General features: G+C 37.1%; 1 protein-coding gene across 1 annotated transcript in view; it reads right to left on the bottom strand.

Moving 5' to 3' along the window:
- The window catches only part of SDK2 (sidekick cell adhesion molecule 2), a 1526639-nt gene that overhangs the window by 667647 nt on the left and 836855 nt on the right, over positions 1-22137 (bottom strand). Inside the window, exon 14 of the mRNA XM_044085131.1 lies at positions 8864-9011. Coding sequence (XP_043941066.1) covers positions 8864-9011 — 148 coding nt within the window. The remainder of the gene's footprint in view (positions 1-8863; positions 9012-22137) is intronic.

Consider the following 22137-nt stretch of genomic DNA (forward strand, 5'->3'; position numbering starts at 1 on the left):
TGTACTCCCTTCCAAAATATTAATTAAATGTGTATCATATGTAATTGTTTCATTTATATGTCTGGAAATTGGGCATGACGAACTTTGAATTGGTCAAAATATCATCACTTCCTCAAAATGAGTTTGTCCATCAAAGTTTTAATAATGTATGCCTTGATATATTCTTGAGTGTATGATGTAAGCTTAGATATATCTTGAGTGTATGTGCATCTTTAATTAATAAATGAACTGTTTATTCACCTTCAGAAGTGTATGACCTCTAATTGCGAATACGAAAAGTTCAGAAAATAAAAGTGGAATTCTATACAAAATGCACCAAATATTATAACTCAGTGTACTATCTTGAAAGCAGTTTTGCATGGTATGCCACACTGCACCCCTTGAAGTGGGGAGCTGTGTCCAACCAGAACTACTACTACTTAACATATATGCTAGCTCTGTGGTCACTCTACCTCAGGGAATAATATGTACCCCATGTTTGGATTCAGCATGTATTTTCATTGTCTTCATCTACTTTAACATTTCAAGGAGTGCACTCAAAAGTCTTGTACTAAAGCCTTAGTTACCTGAGCTTCCTAATTATATATATAAGAGATTTTATTTATTACACAGACCACATATTTCATTTACTTTACTGTTCTTTTAAGGTTTGAATTATTGTTCCCCCAGTGATTTCAGTGCGATGCAGTAAGTAATTCAGCTTTAGCCATCCTTAATCTAGTTCTAAAATATTTTTAACCATTACATTTTACAGCATTTATGTTCTGAAGTACACTGTGAGTTATGGTAGGACTTTCTTAGTTGTATAGTTTAGATTTTTTTTAAGTTTAATGTCAATCTTTTAGTTACAGTCAGCATTTTTATTTATTTTTTAAACTTTTTATTTTTAGTGTATTTATTTTGGAACTGTTATTTTTGTGGGTGAAAATGTATAGATGTGCTTAGTTTTTTACACTGAAGGAATTGGGAGATGTCTGTTTTAATTTCATTTTTTTTTGTTTTCTGATCTTTTCCACTACTCCTCAAAAGTACATATAGGTCTGGGTTTTGTCAGTTGTTTTAGGTTTTCTTTTGTGTTCTGAGGTTGTGTGTTCATCTGTGGTATGTGTGTGTATAGTAGGTAAACTTTAGTTTTTGGTGGATAGAACTTACTTTGAATACTAAATAATGTACAGGTTTATTAGACATTCTGCTAGAATAATGAATCTTCTTATCATATTAATTGTATGTTTTCAGTTTTATGTGGGAATGGTTAGAATGTATAAACTTTAATTATTTCCCATTTTGTGTTGTCTGCTAATCTCTCTCTGTAGTATAAATAAGAAGACCAATGATTGAGACATTGAGTCTATTTAAATCCTCAAAGTATGGCATCAATAACTAAAAATACAATTTCCAAAGGAACGAACTATCTAGCACACGTCTGAATTCTTTCTCTAAATGACTTTAACAACATTTTGGATAAATTAAGTCATCACTTTCAATTTATATATTTGAGAACTAATTCCCCCCACCCCCAGTTTTGCAAAGGGAGCCTCTGTATACAGCTTTCTATTTTATTTGAATAAAGACAGAATTTCTGAACATGACAGCCTTCAAATCAGCCACAGTTTTAACAAGATTTTAAATTAATTCCAGTATGGGAGGAATAAGCGAGTTTGGCAGATTCTTGAGAACCACTTCTGTTACTAACAGAAAGCATCTGTCCAGGAATCTCCTCAAGAACCCCTTCATTTTGTTAAAGCATTTTAAAATGTGACCCTCCTTTAGCAGAGCTTGAGATTGCAACTGTGTTTCCATCATTTGTGCACATAACTCTCAACTTCTTTGGTCAAGAATCAGGGATAAATTAGGGGGAAAAGGTCCAAAATCAGAGATAATTTTTATATATTGCTCCTAATTCATGTATAAGGTTAACAGAACAAAATACTGCATCAGCATGCTTTTTTCGAAGAGTCCAAAACTGTAATGTCTAAAACTCTTATGTCTGACATTACTGACTTACTCAAAGCCTCAGTGATTTACTAGAAAATCAGCCTTTTATGAAGGACAAGGCAAAGCTATGCAACAAAATTGGGGCATTTTGCAAACTCAAGGACAGCTGAGAGCTATGTTTGCATACTGTGAATCAACAGGAAATGTTTTCTCTATTATTATCTTTAATTTTCTTTTGTCAGATTAACTCATTCCCTCCAGTATAACTCTTTTGAGTGTGTACTTTTAACTCCCAGTGGGTGTGGTTTGAGCCTTTTAAAAAGTGAAGTTATCACCTTACAGTTCAAACAAATATGCATTTCTCTGGAACCATAAGTGTTACTAGAAAAGTGTAAATGGCAAACTATTCAGGATAAATTAATTTTCATATTAGTGGCATTCATTCAGATTGATATTTTAAATTGGATTGTATAAGCCAAAATAAAGGCAGTGAATATTACTTTTGTAATGTTGTGTAAACAGCTTATGATATTTCAGTAACCATTCAAGCAACACACATACTGCCAGCAATATTTTCTTCATATAGCTGTGAGCTTTCCTACGAGGCCATAAAGTTCTGTCTGTTGAATTATTTAGAGAAATATGTAAATTATTACACTACAAATAAACAGTACACAGATAATATCCAATATATCTTTAGCTGAATTAGACAGAGGTCAAATATCAATACAGTTGTGTTTGCCATCATGTATGCTTTAAGATGAAATCTTCTGATAACTTGTATGTAGCACGATTAATGCAAATAAGAACAAGCAATATTTGGTGCCTAGAGGTGTCAGTAAGAGGTAACTGCAGAAACACCTGTGAAGCACTCTCGGCTGTAATGAGTTAAATGCTTCAGTCACATCTAAACACGTAAGGAAGTGAAATGTTTTGTAGTAACAGTATTTTTGATGCCAAGAGTTATGTTAAATAAATATAGCTTAATGTTTGGTTTTCAAAGCTGAACCAAAATGGGTTAGCTACAAGTGACCCATGTCATAGAAAACCCTAAAAGCATATCACAGTAGGGAAAAAGAACGGTAAATGTTTATCTGACAAAACTGCATTTTCTGTAAGAGATCAAAGTAAGTAAAATCTGAAGGACATACCACACAACTGTTCTTGTTTTTTGAGGAAATTCCAGTGACACTTACTACCATGATAAAATTGCTACTCACATTCTCCAAAGCCATTTACTTTATATAATTACTTAAAATATGTAAGCTTGGAGGAAAATGTTTTTGAAATATATGAACCATTATAAAACATGAATACTTCCCAGAAAACAGTAGTCTGTCATGAAAAGAAAGACATTGTTCAAGTTTTCAATAGTAACTATTCACATATCACAGAAAAGCTGTTGTGCTTAACCTCAACCATCAATCAGGCTACATTTGCTCATAAAAACTGCATAAAAATAAAATGAAGACTATCAAACAGTCAAGTTCTTTGGAGGTTACCTGTTGAGTAGTAGAAACAAACCCTGGGAGAAAAACAGAAGGCAGGGTCGTTCCGGCTTATGTTATGCAGCACACAGTCCTGGCTTCCTTACACTCAAGTTCATACATTTTGTTTTGAAGCTAAATAAGACGTAAAGGGTCCCAGAGTAAGCCATCCAGACTCTAAAGACATAGCCCCTTGAACTGTTATCACAAGATCTTAGACAGGTGTGCCACGTAATTTAAAGTTCATACTACTACACAGCATATCATGAGTAACGACTCTTAAATTTTGCAGCCTGAATGATTATTGATAGGCGCAGTATCATAATGCCTTGTACCTACATCTTCTGAACTATAAAATGGACCATTTTCACTTGAAACAAAACTCCTCAGCCTGGTTACCCATTGGGACACCTTGTTACCATAATATTACCCTAGTCCTCGGTAACTTGTACTGGCTGTCAGTTAAACACAATGTTATCCTTAAAGGTTTGGTTCTGGTCTCTTCAGTCATAATGTTCTGAATCTTCCATCTCTGGGAAACTTTGCAGGTTAGTCTGCTTTTTCTTTTGAATAAGGAAAATCAGGATATGCTCAGCCCTAGGTGGAAGACTTTCTCTATATTCTACTTGTATTTTGCCTTAAATGGGTGCTCTGCACCTTTTCATTTGACATTTAGTAGAGATCTTGTAAAGTTTGCAATCAAGCTCTGTGCCTAATTGAAGAATATACCTGTTCTCATAATCTTATCTAGCCATCTGCTTCTGACAGGCACACTTCTCCTTTATTTATTTATTTTTATTGGTCAGATTTTGAGGAAATCCTAAGATAAGCTTCCTATCCTGCATATGCATTTACTGGCAAAGAGTGCAGCTGAAACTGGAAAAGAAAGAGATGGTGGTGAGGAGCCGCCTTAATACAGACTTCCTGATAAAGGTATCTTGCATCATTGCCCAGAAGTAATCCTTGAAAAATAGATTAGAGCAATTTACTAAAATGGAACAGTTGATAGTGCCTGAAATTAGGTGTAGCAATTATTCACCTAATTGCTTAGGTTCAGAGTCAGTCTGGAATGAGTAAAAAACTCTTAGAACAGTCTGCAAAAAGCCAACATTTTTTTTCGTATTTCTCAAGCCTCACAGTGAGAAGCAAACATGTAGTTATAAGGCACACTTTTAGGACTTAGTTGAACAGAACAAAGCTGGTCCAAACTTTGGTGGTGGTGGTGGTGGTGGTGGTGGGGGGGTAGAGGAAATACACATTAAAGCCCAAACTCCAGATGGTATGAAACATTTTCAGTAGTTATTCCTGCATAATTTTGTTGTGCAAAGAATACTGTGAAAGTAATGTTGCCAATGTGGATTACTAAATGAACTTACTGGATCCTAATACCTGTCCATGTCACAAGAAGAGTACCACATATCAACATTTTGATTTGCTGTTTCACTTAGAATATTACAAGTTTTACAGAGGTATCATAGCAACAGCACCCAGAAAACATGGGTGACTAAATTTCAGAGAAGACACAGACACACACTAAATACACTTCAGCTGCAGCTGTAGCACTGCTGTTTAAAATGTTCATCGTAGTCTAAATTGCATAAAATTCCAGTGTGGCCTGTTTTCAACCCTTTCACCATCACTATAGGTACTGACATGGTTATTTTTTTCTGGCAGGTTCTATTGCACTGACATATGCATCCCTGACTATGATCTAGATGACCAATGTTCAAGTAGTAGCATGGGTGTCAGCACAGCCAGGTTAGGGGTTTGAGAGTGAACAGGAAATGCTGGATTCTCCATCTTGGAGTAGATATAAGTGGTTCTGATCATCTGATTGCCCCTATGTAAGTGGTGGTTTGCAAGGCAGCAAAGTATGTCCTAGGATATGGGCTTGAGACTACCAAGCAGGTGATGGAAACTTTTATTACCATGAGTGCAGGAGCATGTATTCACATGGGGAGGGCACTGTACCCCCCTAGGGGTGACACTAGTGCCAAGGGTTGAGTTAAGGCTTATTAGAACTGTTCTGTCTGTCCATATTAATGAGGGCATTCTGTGCAACTTTGGATTGGCTGGAAGAAGTACCAGAAGTAGGTGCTGAAGTAACAAAAGACTGGTGGATATACTGGCCCTTTTCTGTGGGCTCATTGGGCTGAGAGCTCAGACCATATACAATGGAGTCTAGCTACAAGTAGGCTGAAGATGGATGGCTATGGCATCAATAACACAGATGAGTCACTCTTGGTTATCACTTATGTAAGTTGTCAAATTGCTATTAATGTGGAATGAATGAGCTGAGACCCTCTGGAGGGGGTCTGATTGTCAACGAGTGGATAGACAAAAATTACAGAGAAAAAAAAAAAAACAAGTCTTTGACTGCCTCAATTGGTATGAATAACTAACTCTCAGACAACAAGGTTCTATGCTTCTCTTCAGCACCCACACTTCTCTAATCAAGACAGCATCAGTCATTTAGACAGTCATTTGCAAAAACGTAGTCACTACTTAGGCAGGGCAACCTGTGGACTGACATTAACCTGATTCTATAGCTACCTATTGCAAGCTTTGCCAGGTATATAAACAGTACAGACTGTTTTTTGAATCTATGTGCATATCTCATAGAGGACACAAATAACCATTTCTATCTCATATAAGAAAAATATGATCTGCATTAGTGGGTCATTAATATTAAAATATTAAATTTTGACAGATGGGTATCACACAAGAATAGTATGAATCAAAAGTGACTTCAAAATACCAAAATATTGAATATGTCATGTCCGATTTAAAACATGTGTGAGAGGTAGGTAATCTTTAAGTTTAGTAGAACCTGTTCATAGGTATGTACTACGCTAATGGCCCTGGAGTCTTTACAAGCCGAGCCCAAAAAAATTGCCCAGGCACCGTGCCATCCAATGTTAGTTCACAGTTGTATATATTCAGTACTCCACAGCAACTGAAGCTTCATGTAAATACATTTTTTGGACAAATTTCAGTTTGTGTCCTTTTTTAAGCTCCCCAAACTCTTTCTGATTGCAAGGCTAAGTTTCTATCCCAGGCTAAGTACCCCTAAACAGAGTCCTCTCACCCCCTTCCTGTTCAGCCTTTCTTATATCAATTATTCACTACCCACCAATGAATTAACAATTCCCTTAATACTAAAAAAAAAAAAAAAAAAACATGAACATGATGTGCCACATGGACATGTAACTACATTACTTTTGTACCACTATTAACCATTTACTGTATTTTGGTGTATCTGTATTTTTGCTGCAAACTCATTTTCTCTCTGTATTTCACTTTTGTAACATGTAACTTTTTACTATATTTACTGTTATTTTCCACTGTCTTACTATCATAAAGTTTCTGGAGCTTTTCTTCCTGGGACTCCGCTGAAAACGGGCTTCTGGCCCAGTCGGACATTACCTGGTAATCAAATGTAAAACAAATGAATAAGTAATACTTGATATAGCTTCCCATCAATTCATTCTGTTCATAGTCAGAAATTCGAGGAGGAACAAGACTGTGTGCATTTTATGCTGGAACATGATTCGGATACTCTACACATCCCAACGACACCCTAAGACATTACTATAATGGGACTGAAGTGGAGACTGTCGCTTGCTCATTCAAGCAGTCTTCATGAGCTCTATCCCCATTTTAGCTCATTACCCAAGCAGGATTTTTACTCTTGAGCTAGAATCTTCATACCAAGCTTCTTCCACAGATCCCCCTATTTTCTCTCTCTCTCTCTCTCTCCCCCAAGAACAAAGACAGCAAGCTTAAGCCTGATCCATCCTGTCTTTACCCCATCTGTCGCCTAGATGCCCTAACCCCCTAGCTGGGGAATTTACTTCTCAGCCACTAGGATGGTTTGCATAGACATAAAAAGGTGAAATAATAAGTGAACTGCAAAATAACATCAGGAAAGAAGTTGTATGCTTGAGAACCTATCATGGTAATAATGAAGGATTTCCAAAATTCTTTTGCAAGACTTTTAATAACATTATTTGCATTGGGACTGGAGGCTTTTTTTACAGGTATGTGAAATTACAACACAGGAATTCCATGACACATTACTTTGTCTGATGTTACAGAACAAGAGAGAATACTAACTGTCCATTCAGGCACATTCTTTCTGCGGTTGATTTGTGCTCTTCATCCTTTGCCTCACTTGTCTCTAGATAATATGTCTAAGCTGTATCTAATTATTTCATTTGATCATGTGACCAGACTGACTGGTCTACAATCACATGAGACATTCCTGGCTCCTTCATCAACAGGACAGCATATTTTTCTATCTATTTATTTATTTATTGGCATTTATTTACTAGGAAAGTTCAATTGAGCAGTGCCTTTTTTATTGGAGGCTCAGGGAGAAAAGCTCCATTACACATATATACAAATATCAAATGCAGTATCAGTTTAGCCCTTTCCTTTGTGGAACTGAAAAGTGAAGTTTGCAGACTGGGAGTTATGTTTAGACCTAGGACTTGTAAAACTAGTGTTAAGATATAAATATGTGCAACATAATGGAATGTTATGCCAGTAAGGCACAACAATCATGTAATGCCTGAAACTGTCATTGCACTCAAACAATGAAAAAAAGACAAACTTTATAAACACCTTTCTGATATCAGAAAAGTGCTTAAGCTTTTGTGAAGCACCTGTAAGTGCTGTTACGATTGATTCTTATGCTGGATATTAAAAGCAGACCGTGCTGATTGGCAAAAGCAACGGAAGAAGGTAAAACAGCTGTTGCATATTTTACTGTGTTTCATATATAAACAAAACGTCTAGCAGAAAAAAATACCCAGGAACTTTTAAAGCCCTTCTTTTTTCAGAGGGACAATTTGTTTTTGCCTGTTATCTGTGAGGCAGTACTACATCATTAACTGGCTTTCAAAGGCTCAGAAAGCTGGCCAAACACTATCCACTCCAACATTTTTTTCTCTGTAACTGGTTGTAAATGGAGGAGATGAACTTTCATGCAGTATAAAGAATTATGACCGGGTTTCCAATCATAACTCTTATTATGCATCTTCGGTGTGGCTAATAAAACTCACCTCTTGAGATTTGCCCTGGAGGTGAATTTTTGGCACCCATATCTTGAGCGCATAATAAGTTAGTTATGATCAGAGAACCAGTCATTCTCTTCTGTGTTGCTCATGATAAGACTACAATGCTCTAGACACCATGGCAAAAAGCTATTCATATTAAAGTGAGTGTCTTCTTTGTTTCTTTTTAATGAAATATCTCTAAATAGTAAAGTCAGTCTTGTCATGAGACTGGCCTGTACTTTATTTTGCTTGCTGTTACAAAGCTACACTTCGGACTCATATGCAGACTATACATATATATCAAACAAAATGACTGCTTATATGCTACAATAACATTGGCTAGGGGATTTATAAGAACATTACTTTCGTTTTTTAACTTACCTCTCTGTTGCCTTGCTGAAGGGACCTCTTCCAACATCATTGACGGCACAAATCTGAAAATGGTAAGATCTGGCTGGTATAAGCCGGTTGACGGTTACTGATGTTGAGTCTGGGTCAATATTCGAAAGTAGTACAGTCCATGGAGCATCTAAAAAGATAGAAGACAAGAATATTATGAATGGAAACTGATTTCTTATCTTTGGCATATAGAGCAAAAAGAATCTCAGAACTAAGTAAATATGTTGGTGCCAATTTAAATGAAGAAAGCATTGACAAATGTTCTACACAGGTAGCGCTTTTAGCCCAAGATACATGTAAAACAACAAGATTCGTGTAGATTTTCTAGTGTTTGACCATGTTAGGGATTACCTTAGGGTATTTCTCTAATCCAAGTGACCTGATTCTCAGATTTCTTATACTCTTGTTAATTATCCAGTCTTGAGTACATCTATCCATCAAACAATGAAAAGGGACAACTGCTCTGAGGGCATCACTGAGCCTTATCTTTCTATATGAAGTAATTTAGCCATGTATGTGAGGAAGTATTATGCTTTTATTTTTCTCTATACTTTTCAGAAAAGATTATAAACACCCCTGACCTGAACACTAGAAAGAGGTGAAAGTGACAATGAACCAGAGTGCACTAAAATTATATGGTTTGCATGCAGAGCTCTGGCTACAACTCAATGTGGCACAAAAATGTCTAGAAAAGCTCTAAGGTTTGTGGCTGCAACAACTTCTTTCACAAGTGGACAGAAAAGCTGAGTAGAAATATCAAATTCTTGTAAAACAAGAGGAACTTTTACAAGAATACCACTTCACATAGAAACATGTAAGAAGGAAAATTTAATTGATGCCAGTGGTCCTGTGTTAAAGTCCCTGAGGACATAAATAGTTGGGCTTGTGTAAGAGTTATTGTCTTTGTGATCAGCAACTTGATCAGGATTCCAAAGCCTAATACCGAATAGGTTTATGCACTGCAGTCTCTTTCTTCAGTTACCAAAGGACTGCAAGGAACTTTCCTTAAATTGAAGCTTCTGGAGTTAAAACAATACTGTCCCATTTCCATAAGTCAACAGGTAACAATGGTATGGCTGTAAGGCGTAAGGTGCCTACATTTCTGTCTGCTGAGTGCTCGACTTGTTAGCAAATGGCAAAATCACTTAACACGACTTTCAGCGAAGCAGAAAATTAAGTAAAAAATATAAGTGACACAATATTTAAAAGTAATTTAAACAAAGCTTACAAAGCCTATTTTTTAATTTTGTTTTTAAATATCTTTAACTCACAGGTGCAACAGTGACAAAGTTACACATACATTAATGGAAAAGAAAACACCCCATAATGATATTTCTCAATGGGGTATGCACTTTACATTTTTAACATTTAGCATTTACTTCAGCATTGCATAAATTACTCAATTACTGACATCTCATAAACCTCACTCCTCCTCCTGAGCATTATTTTGCAAGTATAATTCTAACAGATTCTGTAGAACAGAATTTGTGTATGTACCTTTAAGAAGCATTTCCAGAAGTAGGCATGTGCATATAAATAGTGAGTACATGCAGGCAGCAATGCCATTTTGACAGAACAGCCAGAGTGTTAACATGTACGAGTGTAGTAGTCAGTCTGTTTATAAGTTTATTTAGGTTTAAGTTATAAAGCCTCATTTCTGATGTTTGCATGTAATACAGCTGCTTGAAATGAACCCACAAATGTTCATCTGTTTTATCCTGACCAGACAAGCAACATGGTAAGAGAGCAACTTCTTCAAGCCATGAGGTGCAGAGTTGAAGGTGAGGGCAGATTGAGCCGGTTGAGTGAAACGGAGCTCAGACAAACAAAGAGAGACAGAAACGAACTTATGGTAACCAAGACTTGCATGAAGGATTTATTTTGCAAAGAAAATGAAACGGAGCATTTGTAAGGCACAAAACACATTATTAATTAAAAGAGTAACACAAAGCATATTATTAATCAAACAAAAGGCACAAAAAGCATTATTAATTAAACAAAATGTTCGAAACCACAATATTTGATACAACTAGTAGAGAAATTCATGTAGGGCTCAGAATTACCTCTGATTTGCATAGTGATCATGTTTAAAGTAAAACGAGCACAAAAAAAGTATAATGAGCATGAAAAGAGATTAAATGGGCATAACGAGTACAATAAAAGGGCAAAATAAGCTGAAAGAGCAAGGTGACTGCATGTTTTTAGTAAAAGACTGTGTTTTGGGCATAAACTACTATTTTGCATTGACCAAAACCATTCAAAGCATAACTGGAGTTGTTCAAAGTATCTCAGAGTGTGCAAAGTGTTTGCAGAGTGTGTACTTTATTACAGTGCAATTATTTCAAAGTTTTCTGTATGCAAAGTATAGTTATATTGCAAAGTGCAGTCAAAGTACAGCCACTTCGAAAAGTTTCTTGTGCTGTGCACATTTATTTGCAGAGTGCCGGCATTTCAAAGTGTTTCTTACACTGTACAGAGTTGTTTTGCAAAGTACAGCCATTTTGAAGAGTTTATGTGCTGTGTACAGAACAGTTTCTGTGCTGTGTACAGTTTATTTGTAAAGTGCAGTCATTTCAAAGTATTTCTTACACTGATAAGGAGTGGTTTCACAAAGCACAGTAATTTTAAAGTATTCTTGTGCTACAGAGACTTATTTGGCAAAGTACAGTTGGTTCTAGGAATCTGTTATGCTATTGGGCATAATTACAAGTTTTGGCATAAAGATCTGGCATATATTTGTGTGTGTATGCTCATATATAATTTCAAGCACCTTCACTACTGTGTGCTGATATGGCAGAGGGATTTTGCAGACCCAGTCCACTTGTGTTTGATCAAAATATTACAGAGAACTGGAGAGTATTTGAGCAGGAATATGATATTTTCATAGAAGTAGCTTTTTCTGATGAAGAAACACATACAAGGGCATTCATTTTGCTTAATTTAGTTGGGTCATAGGCCATCAAAAGGCAGCATTCAATTGTGTATGCACCAGAAGCATATGAAGGAGAGAGGGAAAACCGCCATATTGTGGTACCAGCTGAATCAAGAGAGGACCCTGAGTGCTTGAAACATAAATTTAGAGAAATGTGCAACCCTCAGACAAATGTTACATTAGAGAGGCACTTAGTTTATACAACAGACTAAAAGCTAGGTGAACATTTTGCAGCTTATATCACTGACTTGAGAAATAAGGCTAAAACATACAGATCTTGTGACTTGAAAGATGAGTTAATAAAGGACAGGCTTGTGTGTGGTGTTAATAATGCTGCAGTGAGAAAGACTTTGCTTCATGACAGTGATTTAATGTTAAGCAAAGCCATAGAGATTTGTCAAATCTATGAGCATACAGAAAGACACACAAGTATGCTTGCAGGTTATAAGAGCATGGTTTCAGCAACCTTTTGAGCAAGCGTAGACAGCATGCAACATGTGGCAAGCTGAAGCAGGCCTAAGGACATGGCAGCTGCAACCCCTGTGGGATTTCCTGGAAGACCCCATAACTTTCTGGCAGGTTCCAAGACTAGCTCAGTAAAAAGGACATGCTCAGTGCAGTACATGGGTGAGTCAAAACCCAAGTCAAGTCTTATTGTTAACTGTTGTAATTGTGGAGTCAATCAAGAGTCTAAAAGAGAGAAGTGGTCAGCAATGCCACAAGTGTAAAAAATAGAACCACTTTCAAAAGTTTTGTAAATCAAGCAAGCCTCATTCAGTTATTAAGAAAGGTCACTCATATAGAAAGCTGCAAACCTACTTTCTATGTAGATGGTGTGTCAGTGGTCAGTGAAAAGGTTAATGCAGTAGATATGTTGGCAAAGAACAAAGTACTGTTCTGATCCATGGTAAACTCACAGAGCTCAAAGTGGACATTGGTTCGAAGTGAAATGTAATGTAAGCAGAAACATTTGCTAGAGTGAGAGCTGGTGAGCAACTTAATTTGGCCAATTGTGTGAAGCTTGCTGTTTATGGAAATTAAGAGATTCAAACGGAAGACTCAGTAGTGCTTTCATGCTATTCGGCTGGGAACAGTTACAGCTTGCAATTTTATGTAGTCAGAAGATCTGTGCCGTCATTACTGGGTCTCAAAGATGGTTTTGGAATGAAACTGCTTTCTTTTACCAAAGAAGTACATCAAGTAAGCACATGTCCCAGTTCCAGCTTTACTGACAATATTTTCTCAGAGTATGCTGATGTGTTTGATGACAAGTTAGGCAAACTTCCAGTCATTTACTCCATGAAAGTAGATCTAGAGGCCAGTCCAGTGGTCAGACCAGCAAGGGGAGTTCCAATAGCTATGTCGGCAAAGTCAAGGTTTAGTTAGACAAAATGGTGCAGCAAGGTGTGATTTGGCCTGTCACAGAACCAACTGAGTGGGTATCTTCAATGGTAGTTGCTTATAAGAAAAATTCAGATGAAATCAGAATATGCATTGACCCAAGAGACTTGAACAAGGCATTAAGGATACTTCATCATCCTATGCGTACAGTTGAGGAGATTGGTGCCTTCATGCCGAATGCCACTGTTTTTTTTCTGTCTTAGACACAAACAGTTCATTTTGGCAAGTAATGCTTGATTGTAAATCTTCAATACTGACTACATTCAGTACTCCATTTGGTAGATGCAGATTCCTCAGGATGCCTTTTGGAATAGATTCTGCCAGTGAATTCTTTCAGCATGCAATGGAGCAAATTTTTTTTCAGGCTATCTGTGTACAATAATAGTTGATGATTTACTGGTTGGAGGCAATGGTGAAGCAGAGCATGACAGAAAAAACCTCAGGAAAGTTCTCGACAGAGTGCGTGAAGCGAACTTGAAGCTTAATCCTCTGAAATGTAAATTCAGACTACCAGAAGTTACTTATGTAGGTCATTTATTTACCAGTACAAGCTTACGACCAGACCATTCTAAACAAGCAGCCATTCTTGAGATGCCAGCCCCAGACAATGTCCAAGCTTTACAGCATTTTCTTGGTATGGTTAACTATTTGGGCAAATTTATCCCTGACCTTAGTGAGTTATCAGTGCCTTTAAGAGAGCTGACACACAAACATGTTGCCTGGTCATGGTTACAACAACACCAGAGAGCATTTGATAACCTCAAACAGCATATTGCCAACCTGCCTACATTGAGATACTATGATGTCCACAAACCAGTAGTTCTGTCCTGTGATACTTCAAAGTTTGGTCTTGGTGCAGTTATTCTTCAAGATGGCAGACCTGTTGCCTATGCATGTAGAACTCTTACCCAAACTGAGATGCAGTATGCTCAACTTTTGGCAATTGTGTTCGCATGTTCAAAATTCCATGATTATATCTATGGCTGAGCAAACAGAAACTGATAATCAACCTCTAGTCACTACTTTAAAGAAGCCTATGCATTCAGGTCTGGCAAGACTACAAAGAATGATGCTCAGATTACAAAAGTACAATTTCAAAATGGTCTATACAAAAGGCAAACTTCTTTATCTGACTGATATCTTATACAGATTGCCCCGAAATACCACAAAACAGCTTGACACAGAGAATTTTGACTTTGATGTCACGGAAGTGTGTAATTTTTCTACCATGAGACTTGATGAGCTGAGAGATCATACAAATACTGATCCTATTTTGCAAAAGCTCAACCACTATATCAATGTTGGATGGCCATCAAAGCAATCCTGTTTACTACCAGAAGTACAACCTTATTTTGCATACAGAGATGAGATGCTGATGGAAGATGGTATCATTTTCAAAGTCTAAAAGTTATTGTTCCTAACTCCTTACAACATGAATACATTCAGATTTTGCATCGTTGCCACACAGGTTCTGACTCTACCAAAAGAAGGGTGACATAATTAATATTTTGGCCTTCTCTATCAAAAGGCATTGATAAAGTGCTTTCTTCTTGTTCAGTATGCAACAGTACTAAACCACATTTGCAAAAAGCGCCACTTCAGCTAAGCCAGATTCGTGAACTACCTTGGTCAACAGTAGCCACTGACATATTGAGTAGAACAATCATTAAGTATTACTTAGTGTTGGTAGACTCTTATTCAAACTTATTTGAGTTCGATTTACTACCTAACCTAACATCCAGTGCTGTTATTAATAAGATGAAACATCATTTCACAGTCCATGGTAGTCCACACAAAGTTATTTCTGACAACGGTACCCAGTTTACCAGTCAATTGTTTCAGAGATTTGCAAAAGAGTGGGACTTTATCCATATTTCTAGTAGTCCTGAATACCCACAGTCAAATGGCCTTACTGAATGTGTAGTACATAGTGCAAAGCAATTACTTGAGAGGTCAATGCATGACAATACTGATATCTTCTTGAATTTACTTAATCTCAGAAATATACCCCATGACAACCTACTTGGCTAGCCTGTTTAGAGACTTCTATTTAGGCAAACCAGAACAACCTTGTCTATCAGTTCTAGTTTGTTGGTGCCTAATGCTAAAAGTGACAAAGGAATCAAAGCCCGACTTTTTAAGAAGTGTTCTTTTTAGAAGTCCAGCGATGATAAAACAAGCAGATTGTTTGTCCATCGAAAGAAGGAGAGACAGCGAGGATGCAAATGGAGAAAGGCTTTGATCGAATTGGTGAAGTGAGAGGTGTCACCCTGCCAGCCCAGCTATCTGAAATTTTGTAAATAATTTTATGTCATTTGTGAATATTGATATGATTTATACAGAACTGTATGTCATGTACTGAGCTTCAAGAATGTAATCACGGCATACCCTGCTGGAACATAGAAGATTAACCTGCAAAATGTAAGAACAGTTGAGGTTAAGTTACTTTATACCTGGGCCATAAACAAAAGATGTTATCTCTCAGTTTCAGTTCAGTAGCAGACACAATGTCTAGCACTAGAAGTTTTTTATATTGTCTTGGAGAAAAGTAATTACTAGGTTTAAAATGTGAAGTTTTTTATTGTTTTACGACTTCCAAGATCTGGCAAACATCTGAGAAATATGTATTTTTAATATATATATATATATATATATATATATATATATATATATATATATATAAAATAAGGATGCCAAACGAACCAAAAACCAAGAAAAAACAGGAATGGCAGAAGAGCTCAGGAAATCAATTCAGGAAGCCACAGGTCAAAAATTTTTTGCATATCAACAATATACCGTTGCTGATCCATAATGACAATGTTCGAGCCTTTATCGCTCTTCATAAATCTAAGTTGCCCTGTAAGGGCTTTTAAATTTCTTAGAGCTTTCCTTTCTTGAAAAGACAAATTGTCACAAGCATAATCATTAGTTTTAAACAAAAGGTCAATTTCTTTAATACACAAATCCTCATAAATTTTAATAGTGTGATGAAGACTAGGAACATAACAAGAGGGTCTATTAATGACGTTACTGCCATCAGATAAATCATGCATTAAATAGGACAAATTTAATCTTCTGGTAAATTTCTTAATATCAATAATAGTTTTAGTATAATTTGCCCTACGACTGGGAATAAAATTGAGACCATATTTCAAAACTGCCAATTCAGCATCAGTAAACAAATGTTCAGACAAATTAATAACACCAAAACTGTCTAAATGTTCAGTTAGGCTTCGTCCCCCGACGAATTCGAGCCCAAAAAAGTCCGACTCCTGGTCAAAACTGAACTTTTGGTGTTGTTACTAAGATGGTTTCTTTTATTAACACAAGGCTCAATGGAGGTTGATAAAAGCTTTCTCTTGTTGCCTTTATTAACACCCAAGCAGTCAATCGAATTATCAGCACCAGTGCCGTTATCTTCACTGATGGCAGAATGTTTATCTGGAGATGGATCATGCAGAATGTCCGCACATGAAGAAGAAGGAGGTGCTAAAGGCGGAAAAGCCGCATCATAATCGCTATGATTTTTGTTAGATATGTTAATAACAGTCGGAGTGTTGGAATTACCAAACCGAGCGTTAGAAGCGGCACCAAACTGACTGCGTTTCTTAACAAAATCAGCGCCTTGCCCATAATGAACATTGTTACGTTGGTTGGGAGCATAATGATTGTAAGCAGTCTTATTTTGATAGGAGAGAATATCCCTATCAAGTTTAGACTGCTTCCTGCTCGTGACATCCTTTGAATGTTGAGATAGTTCTTTATTTAAAAAAGAATATAATGCATTTAAAGCCTCACCTGAAATTTGCCGTTTGATTGAAGTTTCAATATCTTTAATGTCTCCCATTATAAGATTCATTTTGTCAGTGTTATTATCAATCAGTAACTGTAAAAAATGAAGCCCAGCTTCATTAAAAAAGGTTACTAAAGAATCGAACATAGGATGTCCCAAGTTGACACCATTGGGACACTTAAAGAAGCGTAAGCCTTTAGGGACAACACCAAGTTCTATACACTTAATAAAATAGCAGTTCTCCAGATCTAAAGACTTGTACCTCTTAAGAAGCTTCAACAGAAGTTCACGTTGGTCGTTCAATCGGCCAAGGTTATAATCCAAAGTGCTCCGTTGAGCCGTGTTGAAAGGATTATTCTCCCGATTAAGCAAAAAAACACAACTGGCATTGTCAGAACCACGGAAATGCGTAGAAACACATTTCTTAGTAACACGCCGAGTGTTGGACTGAGCTGGACTTTCCAAGTTAATCACAGTTGGTAGTTCCTCACATGCCCCGACTGGGCTAGATGCTTGAACGGAGGTAGTCGAACTGCTGGCTTTCATCATTAGGAATTTCAACGAATTCTGAATGTCAAGCAGCGTTGAAATGAGTAAGCCGTTGATTGTATCTGTTCCAGATGTCGGAGTGGGATGTATAGACAAGTTTAACAACGTGTCATCAGCAACTTCTGCCATGGCAAGGCAAAAAATAAAGAACTATCTCAACATTCAAAGGATGTCACGAGCAGGAAGCAGTCTAAACTTGATAGGGATATTCTCTCCTATCAAAATAAGACTGCTTACAATCATTATGCTCCCAACCAACGTAACGATGTTCATTATGGGCAAGGCGCTGATTTTGTTAAGAAACGCAGTCAGTTTGGTGCAGCTTCTAACGCTCGGTTTGGTAATTCCAACACTCCGACTGTTATTAACATATCTAACAAAAATCATAGCGATTATGATGCGGCTTTTCTGCCTTTAGCACCTCCTTCTTCTTCTGTGCGGACATTCTGCATGATCCATCTCCAGATAAACATTCTGCCATCAGTGAAGATAACGGCACTGGTGCTGATAATTCGATTGACTGCTTGGGTGTTAATAAAGGCAACAAGAGAAAGCTTTTATCAACCTCCATTGAGCCTTGTGTTAATAAAAGAAACCATCTTAGTAACAACACCAAAAGTTCAGTTTTGACCAGGAGTCGGACTTTTTTGGGCTCGAATTCGTCGGGGGACGAAGCCTAACTGAACATTTAGACAGTTTTGGTGTTATTAATTTGTCTGAACATTTGTTTACTGATGCTGAATTGGCAGTTTTGAAATATGGTCTCAATTTTATTCCCAGTCGTAGGGCAAATTATACTAAAACTATTATTGATATTAAGAAATTTACCAGAAGATTAAATTTGTCCTATTTAATGCATGATTTATCTGATGGCAGTAACGTCATTAATAGACCCTCTTGTTATGTTCCTAGTCTTCATCACACTATTAAAATTTACGAGGATTTGTGTATTAAAGAAATTGACCTTTTGTTTAAAACTAATGATTATGCTTGTGACAATTTGTCTTTTCAAGAAAGGAAAGCTCTAAGAAATTTAAAAGCCCTTACAGGGCAACTTAGATTTATGAAGAGCGATAAAGGCTCGAACATTGTCATTATGGATCAGCAACGGTATATTGTTGATATGCAAAAAATTTTTGACCTGTGGCTTCCTGAATTGATTTCCTGAGCTCTTCTGCCATTCCTGTTTTTTCTTGATATATATATATATATATATATATATATATATATATATATATATATATATATATATATATATATATCGCCTGGGAACTGAAGGCAGGTGACAAAAAGTGATGTCATCCAGACTAACCCAGCAGTAAAATGTGATATTGATTTAAGAACTCTTTCAGAGAGAGACTGTGCCTTTTGTATTTTGTCTTGGACCTAGCAAGAACATCCAATCATCATCATCTGCACTTGCCTTGCTAATAGTTAGCAACTAGGGTACAGTAATTTCTTTTAGATATAGTTAGGAATATAGTAAAGATTAGTTTAGATGTTTTCTGTATTTATTTGAGACTGTCTTGCAATGTTGTTTTAAAATGTTTCCTGTGATTTTGAACTCTGAAGTAACTGTGTTTTTTTCCAAGTATTGTCTTGCTCTTTTATTATTTATTATTAAATATATTTAAAACCTATCTTTGTCACTGATATTTGTGAGGCATATTAAAGCTCTGAGAGTACTTGCATATGTATTTGGTGACACTGCAGAGGCCACTCCTAATAGCCTGGTGCTTGGTCAAAACTACCATTTAGATTATTTTTAACATTACACAGTAAAATTGGACACCCTTTGTTAAGGGCCTAGAATAGCTGATAAGAGTGGTTGGTGACAGTGATAACTACCTTATAGTCTGGGCAGAAGAGGGCATAGCTAGTAAACCTGTGCCAGCCTTTGCCAGGTGTGCGTGTGTGTGTGTTTGTATATAAATCAAATCTCAAAGTGTGCTTGTGTCAGCTACTTAGGCAGGGACAGGAAGCACTGGTTAGACAAAGAGAGTGGTGGAGGTTTTGGCTTGACCACTCAGCTGAGATCTCAACCCTATACCTGTGTCAATGGAGAGTCTTACTGGGGATCTGGAGAAAGAGGGAGAAACCAGCCCCAGACTAACTGTGGTCTCTGTGTGCTCGTAAGGGAAATTGCACATAACTGTGTGTGTACTTGTCATCCTCCCAGTGTGTACATCCCCTAGCTGTTGCCAGCAGTGAGGATTGAAGCTCCTTGATTACTGGGCCAGTGCAGGGGCATCACAAGAGGTATATGTGGCGAGCTGAGATCCTACTTAGTGGAATCTGAAGGTATAGAAAACAGGATAAACCACAGGCATCTCCTTCCTGTATCAGAAATGATACTGCAGCATTGTACCTGTGATGTAGACTCTAGATCTCAGAGCAACCCTTACAATGTTCATATCAAAGAACATGTCACATTATCCGTTGCCATTCCTGCTGATGTCCCAGATGTCCCAAAGTTGAGCATTTCTTGAAGACAGTCCCTGTTGCTAGATCCAATTCTGACTTTTATGTACACCACCAGGTCATATTTGTAGACCTAGTGTAAAATACACAACAACCTGGACATGATTGTTTTATATGTGTCTAATTTCATATGACCGCATGCAAAATAATTAGTTCTGTATAACTACATATCAGAAGATCATTTCTGTGTAAACTGCATGTCATTGAATACTATTATTTAGTATATGACCTATTTCTCAAAGAGGGAGGATGTCGAACACAATGTGTGTATGTACCTTTAAGAAGCATTTCCTGATGAAGGCAAGTGCATATAAATAGTGAGCATGTGCAGGCAGCAGTGCCATTTTGAGAGAACAGCCAAAGTGTTAACATGTATGAGTATAGTAGTCTGTTTGTAAGTTTATTTAAGTTTACGTTAGAAAGCCCCATTTCTGATGCGTTTGTGTATGATAAAGCTGCTTGAACTGAACCCACGAATGTTTGTCTGTTTTATCCTGACCAGACGAGCAAAATATTCCATTTATTTCTATGCAATTTGCTCATTCCCTTGTATAAAGATCTCATCTCCAGTTCTTTTTTCCCCTTCACAATATTCAGCACTTTAATTACAACTGGTTTAGATTTTGAATTCCATTTTCTAGTAATTGCTTTTTGACAGCCAACAGCACTAAATTTATTAAGACTTTGCTATGTCTAGGTAACTCATATCCTGTGTCCTAGCTCAAAGGAATCATTTCCTCATATACAATCATTTGTTCCCCCAACATTTCTGACAAAGCATTCTGTAGTTGAGTTTTTCTAAATTTGCCAATTCATTACACTGCCACAAACCATTCTCAGACAACTCCCTTTCCTGTCATAGCTCCAGAACTTGCTATCTACCTAAGGAAATTTTTTCTGAAGTCTGTCTGAGGTATTAAAATACTTATGTGAATACTTCCAAGCAAAAATACTAAATCTTCCAGACCATGTTGCTGGGATAATTGTCCCTTCTTGGCATTATCATGGTAGGATGTGGATGTCTTTCCTAGCCTCTGAGTATCGAAGAATTTACCTTATACCCTTCGTCTTCGCCTATGGCATCGACTCCAAAAATATTTACAGATGGCCATGTTAGGAGCAAGGATTCACAGCTATGGTAATGTGGACTTCCTTACTTGGATAGTTGGCTCCTGGCAGGAAGTTAATGGAATAAATTTATTACAGTTCTCCATATTTAGAAGGTTTTCCATGGTCTGGACTTGGACACCCCTTTAGAAAATTATCATCATCTAAAATATGAATGCTCTGTTTATAAGTACAGAATGTAATGCATTCCTGAATAAAGATCTCCATCCCTAAGATGGAAAAGTGGGATACTATTTAAGAAGTAGGGTCTTTCTGGGTAGGCATCACAAGCCAGACAAAGACTTAGAGTGGTTACTATGTCAAAATATTTAAGTGGTGGTCACATCATGCAAAACCACACAGTGAGACCCCTACAGCTTCATATGGCACAATACTGGATACAAAGCATGTACTTTGTCAGTAACTAAGCAAGTGGCCCAAGCACTGGCATTGAGGGGACAGTAACAAAGCTTTTCTTACGGTATTTCCATCTATCCACTACACGTTAGCTAGCAAAGTCTCCATGAGAATTATGAGGCAGTCATTGACAGCAAGCTGATAGGTTCTCTGTAGTCAGCATAAGAAACACTGGTGAAGCAATTGTGATAGAACTCAAGACAGACAGTTACCTTATTTCTTTCTCTTTGCTTTGTAAGAAAAGCACATACATCTAAAGACTGACAATGATAAGTCTACCATGTATCATCTCAAAAGAGCTGGGATGGCATAAGGTCCAAGCCTCAGTGCTTCCAAACGAAACATTACTGAACTTTTGTAATACCCCGCCTCTGAGTAGACTATCCTCCAGAGCAGCTAGTTTTCCCCTTCCCCTTTAGTGTAATACAGCCTTCTTTTCCCATCTGTCTATCCTGAGACAACACATAATGTTTACTGGAAATGGCAGTTCCTATAACTCCTATACTTTCAGGTCTGTCCCTGACACTCTCCAAACTGATCAAATGAGGGACCAAGACTCATTTGTATAAAACAGTG

The sequence above is a fragment of the Protopterus annectens genome, chromosome 10.part0, assembly GCF_019279795.1.
Source record: "Protopterus annectens isolate FY-2018-M chromosome 10.part0, PAN1.0, whole genome shotgun sequence".
Taxonomy (NCBI): domain Eukaryota; kingdom Metazoa; phylum Chordata; order Ceratodontiformes; family Protopteridae; genus Protopterus; species Protopterus annectens.